The sequence below is a fragment of the Lactuca sativa genome, chromosome 1 (assembly GCF_002870075.4).
Source record: "Lactuca sativa cultivar Salinas chromosome 1, Lsat_Salinas_v11, whole genome shotgun sequence".
Taxonomy (NCBI): Eukaryota; Viridiplantae; Streptophyta; class Magnoliopsida; order Asterales; family Asteraceae; genus Lactuca; species Lactuca sativa.
In genome coordinates, this window is record NC_056623.2 from 37956408 (window position 1) to 37966333 (window position 9926).

The following is a 9926-nucleotide window of genomic DNA, read 5'->3' on the forward strand; positions in this document are numbered from 1 at the left end:
TTGATACACTCGATTCACTATAAACAATGCTCTGATACCAATCTGTCACACCCCAAAACCATGAACGGCGGAACCGTTCTGGGGCGGAGGACGTCATGTACAGTATCACAACAATGCAAAGTAGTAAACAAGCAACAACATCTTCCATTTCATTAATAATATAATTTCATACAAGTGTGTCCTGTCAAGTTATATAGACACCAAAAATATAAATCAAAATAAGATAGGAGTCTTGAACGAGCTCCATCTTCTCAAAACCTGGCTGTCTACTGGTGACCTGAGAATACAAGTTATTTTGAAAGAGTTTATCAGCTTTAAGCTGGTGAGATCATAAGTATATTAGTGTCTGTGTTTGTATAAAAGTCATTTGTAAGATGTTTGAAAGGTGTACTGAATAAGTTTTGTGAAGTTTATATTTGTTTGAACTCTCCTAGAAAACCCTATGTTTTCTACTAAAAGTAGCCTTCTACCAAGGCATCTAGTGTATGTGTGTGTCTCATGTAAGAGTGTGTATTTTCCCAATTCCGACTATCATTAACCAAAAATATAGTTTTTACATTGTCGTGCATCGGGTGCATGTTCACGAAGTGAATGTAATAGGAATAATATTATAGTACTATAGTGTTGTATTAAGTAACTACTGTTGTACTAACTACCTTAAGCAAATGTAATTTTTTAGGTAACATGTGATCGGCCTGTATCTTGCTACCGACTCAATAGTAAAACGACAATGTAAGATGTCGTAAAAACGAAGTTTGGCACCCATAGACTTGCAAGTCCTACTGTAGCGAGCAATAAGGTGTAGGATAGTCAATCCAGTGTAGATCTATACTCAAACTCATACGCTCCCAATTAAGGAGATTTTGATACAAAAACAGTCATGGCAGGTAGTGCCATGCCCTGTTTAATGGCTCACATGATTGTGTTAATGTATATGTGTGCTAGTTGTATTGTGTGTTCTTTCTCTGTCTAGCCTGTATGTTTCTTTCTCGTCATGGTGCCTTTTGTTTGTTTCTCATCATATTGTTAACATGTTTGTATACCCTTGCTACCCAAGGGCATTGTATCCTTTGACTCATGTATGAACTGACTCATTGTAGGTTTCATTGTTCTAGTACTAGTATTAGTATCATTCTAAACTACTCCTATAGTAGTTTACTAGCAATGTATGATCATGTTTGAATACCCTTGCTACCCAAGGGCATGGAATGGTTATGAAGGAAATAACCTTTTATATCTATATACATATACATAATATATAACTAGGATTCAAACGACCTTCGGACAACTAACCTTGATACCCTAAGTCCACAACCAAACAAGGAACAGGAAGCAGGGTAGGCTAGCAGTCCTAAGTCCTTTCAGTCCTACTTATATAACTATGTCTATATACATACACAGAATATAAGTGTAAAAGAGTTTAAGTAAAGTATTTGACAAGTAAAATAGTTTAAGTAAAGTATTTGACAAGTAAAAGAGTTTGTAAAACAGTTTTGAAGTAAAGTAGTTTGGTAAACAATTTGAACAGTAAGAATCCACTAGTTTGGTAGTTATTAATCACATGTGATTGATATAATAACTATAAGTATTCAACTTGTATTCCCCCCCCCCCCTAAAAGCATTTAAAAACATTTAAAAGGTTAATTAAGGGGTATGAACTCACCTGTAGTGAGTGGTTTGGATGAACGGATTGTATAGGATGATAGGTGTCAAGTGAAGACTTGAACACACACGCGGATCCTATTTAACATGTAATGATACATATATGAATATAATTAGTGTTTAAAACAACTAATTATTGAATTAGGACCACCTTAGGGACTAGTAAACACTTATATTGAAGTGTTACAACCATATATGATTGTATGAAGGGGGTATATGGCTTTACAAAGGAGTGTATGGTCAAAATACACACTATATGTGTGTGTGCGTCCAGGTGTGTGCGGCCACACTTGGTGTGTGCGGCCATACATGGTGTGTGCGGCCGTACACCTAGTTTTCTTGGTGTTCTTGGTGTTCTAGGTGTTCCTGGTGTTCTTGGTGTAAGATGTTACCTTATATGAAGATCCTCAAGGAGATTTGGATGATACTTGAGAGGATTTTCAGGTCCTAGCTTTGTAGAAGTGTAGAAAGTGTTCCAAATGGCTAAGTGTTCTATATATAGGATGGGTGTGTGGCCGCACACTCTTGTGTGCGACCGCACACACCTTGTGTTGGTGTGATTGGCTCAAATGCAAGGTGATACACCCACAATACTTATCCCATGACTCCTACCCTGCTTATACTAGGCTTTAAACACTCTATTTGACTCCAAACAGTGCTAGAAAATAGCAAAAACGAGTTTAACTTTGACAAGAAATGAATAATTCAAGCTAGAAATTTTCGGGTTGTCACAGTAGCACCCGCTCTAACAACTTTGAGGGTCACAGATGGACGCCAGGGCAAGGTAGATATGCTTGTTGTGAGGAGCAGGGCTTTCCAGCTGACAGCCAACGATGCTCGTGCAACACCAGATGTGGTGACACGTATGTGTCTTCTCCATCACTTTTATTTATGTTGATTTTCTTCTTATATCTATGCCTTTTGTTTTAGGATCGTTCCTTGTGAATGCTATCTCTATCTTGGTATTTTTTGATTCGGGGGCTAACCGATATTTTGTATCTCTAGCGCTCAGCATGAGGATTTCCGATGCTCCGGAGAGCTGGATTGTCCATTATAGGTTGAGATTGTTGATGATCGTTTTGTCCGGGTATTGAGGGTTCATCGAGGATGTGTACTGGAGATGTTTAGCGAGTGGTAACCGATTGATTTGGTTCCTATTCCTTTGCGTGGGAACAAGTTTATTATGGGTATGGATTGGTTGAGCCCCAATGGGGAAATGATTGATTGTGAGCATCAGATTGTACGTGCTTGGACCCCAAGTAGGGGAAAGTTAGTGGTCCACGTATTGGAGACCTTGATGAGGGAAAGACTGTATGCGAAGTTCTCCAAGTGTGAGTTCTGGTTGCACGAGGTGCAATTTCTGGGGCACATTGTCAACCATAATGATATTTTGGTCGATCCGGCCAAGGTAAAGGCGGTGATGAGATAGGAGGTTCCAAAGTCTTCATCTCAGATTCGGAGTTTCCTTGGTTTAGCAAGTTACTATTGGAGATTTATTCAGGATTTCTCCAAGATAGCAGTTCCTTTGACCCGGTTGACGAAGAAGTCTGTCACGTTTCATTAAGGGCCTGAGCAGCAGACAACTTTTTAGAACTTGAGGTAGAAATTGTGTGAGGCACCAAATTTTGACCCTCCCAGAGGGTATGAGGATTTTATGGTTTACTGTGATGCTTCGATCACAGGTTTGGGTGCAGTTCTGACGTAGAGGTGTCACATTATCGCTTACCCTTTGAGGCAGTTGAAGCCTCGTGAGGCAAAACATCCTTCTCATGATTTTGGAGCTGGGATTTGTGGTGTTCATCCTCAAGATTTAGTGGTATTGCCTCTATGGGGTCCGTTGTACTATCTACACGGATCACAATAGCCTGAGGTATTTGATAGATCAGCCAAATTAGAACATGAGGCAACATAGGTGGCTGGATGTGGTAAAGGATTATGATTGTGAGATCCTTTATTATTTCGGGAAGACCAACGTGATGGCCGATGCTCTCAGCCACAAGGCTGTCATGGCTCCAATCATAGATATGTGTTTGAGGATGACAGTTATTACTCCACTCTTGAAGCAAACCCGAGATGCTCAGATTGAGGCTATGAAGGAAGAGCACCAAAAGAGTGAGCATATTATGGGTCAGGTGGCTTCCTACGATTATGATAGTTGGGGGGTTTTGACCTTTCATCGGAGAGTGTGGGTTCCGTACTGGGGTGGTGCACGACAGGTTTTGATGGAAGAGGCGCACAAGTTAAGATTCATTATTCATCCCAGATTGAAAAGATGTATAGAGATCTCCGTCCTGAATACTAGTGGCCATGTCTGAAGCGGGATGTAGCTTGGTATGTAGAGATGTGCTTGACTTGCAGGAAATTCAAGGCTGAACATCAGTGACCTCATGAAAAGATGCGGTTGTTAGACATTCCTATTTGGAAAATGGGAAGAGATTATTATGGATTTCATCACGAAGTTGTCACGGAAAGCGCGCAGAGTGTATTCAATATGGGTCATCATGGATCGATTGAACAAGAACGCACATTTCATTCCAATCCTGGAGATTATTTCGACGGAGAAGTTGGCCGACATTTACATCAGGGTGGTTGTGGCACGGCATGGGGTGCTGGTTTTAATGGTTTCAGACAAGGATGTCTGGTTTACTTCCAAGTTCCGGAATAGGTTTCACGAGGACTTGGTTACTCGTCTACATTTCAACACGACTTTCCACCCACAAACTAACAAAAATAATGAGCGGATTATCCAGACCTTGGAGGATATGCTTCAGGCATATGTATTGGATTTTGGTGGGAGTTGGGATATGTATCTCCCTTTGGTGGAGTTTTTGTACAACAACAGTTATCACATCAGCATTGATCAACCTCCATTTGAGATGCTCTATGGGAGGAAATGCATGACCCTGATATGTTGGGGTGAGGTCGGGCAGCGATTCATGAGGGGGGGGGGCTACTAAAGTCGTACTCTAGACCACCAATTTGATTTAACAGGTTCGGAGTAGACTTTAGACAGCTTAGAGTCAGCAGCAGAGTTATGCCAACAAGCGCTGATCTGACCTAGAGTTTTAGGTTGAGGATATGGTTCTCAATAAGGTGTCTCCTTGGAAAGGTGTCATTCAATTCAGGAAGAGGGGCAAGTTGGGCCCCAGGTACATCAGTTCTTTCAGGGTTTTGGCCCAGGTTGCTTATCGTTTGGATCTTCCCGAGGAGATTAGTCAGATCCATAGCACGTTTAACATTTCTCAGCTGCGGAAATGTTTGGTTGATGATTCTGCGATGGTTCCATTAGAGGATCTTCAGGTGGATGATCACATGTAATATATTAAGGACAAAACTGTAAAATTGGTCCTTGTGATTTGTAAAAAACTTTGGATAGGGTCCAAAAGTTTTTAACTTGCATGGAAGGTCCAAAATCAAGAAATTCCTGCGATTTTAGTCCAAAAAAAACTTAAAAAGACGGTTGTACCCTTATTTATTTACTTTTACATTTTTTACATTTTATTAACATTTCAATAACAATAATATTAATAATAATAAAAAGAAAATAGGTAAAACTTTCCTTCTCTCACACACAAACACATACTCACAGGCGATCAAACCGAAAAGGCTAGAACATCTCCAACGTATCCCATCCTCCGATGTATGTTATCGTTCACCCCTCCTTTTTCTCTTCAAAACCCACAGACATATTTCACACACAGACACTTGTTTCTTCGTTTTTTATATTTGTGATTGTATATAAAACCCAGTTTCAAATTTCAATCTGAAACTTGAAAATTACACATACATACGCACCGTTGGTAACTCTCAAAACTTGAGGTTTCTCCAATAATCTTGCATCTGGTCTCATCCTAATTTATCTCTCCCTCATCAGCAAAAGAATGAAGGAACATTAACTCCATAACCTCTACTCGATTGACTTGTGTGGTATTAGAATATAGTGGGTGGTGGTTTTTTGACACCAGTGAACATAACCCACCATTGGTAACTCCTCAAAACTCGAGCACCATTGACCAACCTGATATTTGCTTCCCTCTCTCCTCACCATTCAATCACCCTACCTAGAATCTACTTTCTAGTTCCAAAATTGGAATCCGCAAAACCCAAAACACATTGCATCTGATTTCAAATCGAAACTTACCTCTTTTTCTCTGTTACACACATCAAATTTCTTTTTCTTTTGATCTAATGTGATCATCTTATTTCTCTATGCAAATTAGATTTTCACCGAACCTGAAAAACTTCTCCAGAAAGGCGATACATAGTTCAAAGTTTAATTTGACCTCCTGAAGGGGAAGGGGTTTCATCGGAGCTGTGTTTAGGAAACCTGTAGTGGGGTTCACTCATCAGGAGGCTGCACAATTGATAGGAGGATGTCGACAATGGGGTTGGGAGGTAGATTCTTGAAGAAGAAATGACAGAAAACTTGCAGATGTATGACAATGGGGTTTTACCATCGAGGTTTCGTGATGGCAGGTTTCAATCATCAAGACGTGAATCCATTGGTTCAAGAAGGAGATGGGGAAGGGCGGCGGGAAATTTGGGCGGTCGACGGCGACATTAGGGCGGCAACGTTAGGGCTTCTAGACGGGAAAAGTGAGTGAGAATGGAGAGCAATTTTGACGTCGATGACTTTTTGATGAGTGAAAGAGGGAGAAAGAAATGAGTCAGGGTGTTGTAGCTTGTAGGGCTCATTTCTTTTTTTTACTATTATAAAACAATTAAAATAAATAAAGAAAATTTTAAAAAGAAATTAAAAGGGCTTAAAAGTCATTTTAAGTCTTTAAGGGACTAAAACCAAAGAAAGTTTTTGATTTTGGACCTTCGATGCAACTTGAAAACTTTTTGGACCCTATCCAAAGTTTTTAGAAGACCACAGGGACCAATTTTATAGTTTTTTCTATATTGAGAGACCAATTTCCATCCTTGACAAGAAAATGAAAACCTTGAGGAACAAGGTTGTAGAGTTAGTGAATGTGCAGTGGCAGCACCGGAAGGGGTCTGAATGGACATGAGAGCCTGAGGACGAGATGAGGGAACATTAACCAAAGTTATTTGTGGCAGCGGACTTCGAGGACGAAGTCTGATTCAAGTGGGAGAGAATTGTAAAAATCGATTGAAGTTAATTTTCATTTTGACCCTTGTTATGTAAATACTTTGCAGATTTGGTTCCTAGGGGGCATTTTTTCCATTTCCGGAAAACTCATAGTATGCGGGGGGTACTCCTCGTATGCGGGGCTTACGCATGCAGGGGACAAACCCTAAAATTTTGGTTTTGGACCCTATTTCAACAACTTAATGAACCTTGATCCTCTCATTTCTTAGCCTCCATAGCCCTTTGAGTCCCATTTCAAAACCCTAACCCCTCTTGAGAGAATTGACCCCATTGTATGTGTTTTTAGTGTGTTGGTAAGATTTAAAGGAGAGGAGCTTGGAAGAAGGAGCCTTGATAAAAGGAGACCTTGTAGATCCAGTATTCTCACACCATTTCTAGCTTCATTGAGGTATAAATCATGGAACTTGCTTTTTGTATGCTTAGATCTACTCTATGAGGTTTTGGTCCCTTTTTGGTCCTATGAGGAGATCTAGTACTTTCCTTCCACTCCAAAAGTTAGGAGTTGCATCTCTCGATGTTTCTAAGGTCCCTAATCCATAAAGTTATCATCTTGATGGTTGTGGATCAATCATGCAAGTGTTTAGGTCCATTTGGTGAAAATAGAATTCTAAAATTAAGGTTTGGGTTCCTTTGAGCCATGAAAAGGCTCCAAGTTCACGACTTTATGGATCAAGACGTTCCACAAGACTTAGTTATGAAGTTATACAAGACGGTATTAAGGGAATAAGACCCTAAGTTGGAGTTTGGGACTTTGTCCAATTCATCAAGAGTACTCCATTTTACGATGCGCGTACTGGGTTAGCAGGCCAAAGCTCGAGTCAACATGAGTATGTGGTGCGTACGAAGGGTACGCAGGGCATACGTTGTGGTTGGGTTCTTTTCGTTTTGGGCCTTCTTTTGGACTTGGACTTCCTTTGGAATTCGATCCTTAACTGGATTTTAGGCCTCTTATCTGTTGGGTCATATTGGACTTTAGGATTATGGGTTGGGCCAGTATTGGGCCTTGGACCACTAAAGGGTTATTGGGCCAAGCAAGTTAGGCCAAATAAGGGAAAAGGTAGGATACTCTTTTTACCCTATAGGTTGAGGGTGTTGGGTTAGGGACCACGGTTATGAAATTGACCTAATTCTTAATTAGGGTATTGTTTGACTGTTTAGCGCAGAGACTTTCTAAATCAACAGTCCTAGCATTTATCTATTTTCCAGTAGTTTGAGGTGTGTTAGCTCATAGTGTTTAGCGGGACGAAGGCAACAATTATGACCCATGATTTATTATCATTAGGATGCTAGTTGTCTGTGTGGCTCTTGCATGTGTAGTATGTGATATGTATATCGGGTGGGGCCCAATGCCAGGCGGGGCTTGATGAATTTGATGAGGCAGAGCCTATTTGATGCTATTGACAGACCTGTTCTGAACGGGGCTCGATGTCGAGCGGGGCCCGACAGTTGTTGGGTATGCCCCACTGTATGTTCGTTGGTATGGAATGAGGCATCTTAGGGAACTCACAAAGCTTTGTGCTTACGTTTTTCAGTTCATGTTTTAGGTACTTTTGGATCGAAGGGGAAGGGCTCAGGATGATCGCATCGCACACACCACACTATTCTGCATTTTTTTAATTGATGTACTTGGTTGATTATGGACATACTCTTATTTTCTTTTATAGTTTTATAAACATGTTTTGGATGATGGTTTTATTATTATTAAAATGAAATTTTTGGCCTTAAATTTTGGGACATTACTGGAAAGTAAAAGGATGCACAAAACAGAGGCAAAGTTTGCACACCTTTTATTCACTTTTTGGGAAGAGAACACACATACAATACTTACATTTTTTTCCTATTTTAAACTAAGAAAGAGAAAGTGCATAAAACAAGGAAACGGTCTACCTACAAGCATGAAAATAGGGGACCACTAGCCAACATGGCTTGGATTTATTCAATCTTGTAGACTAAGTAAAACAATAGATAAAAAACGTGTAATAACAAAAAGATACCACCAAATCTGGATTGTGACAATATTCTCCCCCTACTCCAGAGTTTGGTGCCTGTTCGATTCCAATCAGCTCCCGCATTTCTTTATGCTTCACTTGTGCCATTGTTTTTGTGAGTATGTCAGATCTTTGTTCTTTGTTGTAAGCATCAGTCACTCTTACTTCTGCATTCTCTACACACTCCTTAATAAAGTGAAATAGAGCATCGGTGTATTTTCTTAGTCCGTGAAACACATAATTTTTCATGAGATCCAACATTGACTTGTTATCAACATGTAAAGTTGTAGGGGCTACTTGTTGTCTGGTTATCTCTGCAAGAAGGCAACACATCCATATCGCTTGGCAGGTTGCCATTGTGGAAGCCATGAACTTTGCTTCACACGATGATAAAGCTACACATCATTGTTTCTGAGATGCCCATGTGACAAGGTTTCCATTGATGTAGAACGCCATACCACATGTACTTCTTCTATCCTTCCCTGTGGAGTAGAATAAACAATAATCCAGGGTACCTTTCACATATCTAAGAATTCCTTTCACAGCTTGGAGATGCTTTGTGGTTCGTCTCTCCATGAACCGACTAACTACGCCAATTGCAAAGGACAAATCGGGACGGGTATAGGTTAACTACCTCAAACTTCCCACTACTCTTCTATACTCAGTTAGATTCACCAGCTCTTTGTCTTCATCTTTGGTCAGTTGTGATATATGTTCCATCGACCATTTGGTGGGGTTGCATTCAGCCATGTTGGTCTTGGCTAGGATATTCTTTGCATAGGTACCTTTCCTTAACGAAATTCTACCTTCATGTTGACTCACCTCTATTCCAAAGTAATAATTTAATAACCCCAAATCATTCATCTCGAACATTTTATTCGTGTGTTTCTTGAAGAGTTTCACTTCCACATTGCAATTTCATGTCACAAGCAGGTCATCTACATATACTGCAACAATTAAGATTTTACCAGCTTTTTTTCGAGTGTACACAAAGTATTCTTGAGAGAATCCAAAAAATTTCAATTTTTTCAAGTATTTGTCTAAGCATGTCATCTAGGCTCTAGGCGCTTGCTTCAGCCCATAGAGAGCCTTCTTCAGTTTAAAACCCTTGTTTAGTTGACCTCTTATCTCAAATCCTTCTGGTTGGGATAGTTAAACTT

General features: G+C 40.1%; 1 protein-coding gene across 1 annotated transcript; it reads right to left on the bottom strand.

Annotated features, from left to right (window-relative positions):
* Positions 1–8661: 8661 nt before the first annotated feature.
* On the bottom strand, positions 8662–9123 carry LOC111890660 (uncharacterized). Its single transcript, XM_023887051.1, has 2 exons — positions 8773–9123; positions 8662–8727 (listed from the first exon to the last, which is right to left on the bottom strand). Exons 1-2 carry the CDS (start codon positions 9121–9123, stop codon positions 8662–8664), a joined length of 417 nt encoding a protein of 138 aa, XP_023742819.1.
* Positions 9124–9926: the final 803 nt, after the last annotated feature.

What these genes read in the sequence shown, in the direction of transcription:
- LOC111890660 (XM_023887051.1), bottom strand. Translation starts at nt 9,123, where the DNA reads ATGGCAACCTGCCAAGCGATATGGATGTGTTGCCTTCTTGCAGAGATA. An exon ending in GTCACAATCCAGATTTGGTG is followed by an intron (nt 8,728 to 8,772) that starts GTATCTTTTTGT and finishes TGTTTTACTTAG; the next exon opens with TCTACAAGATTGAATAAATC.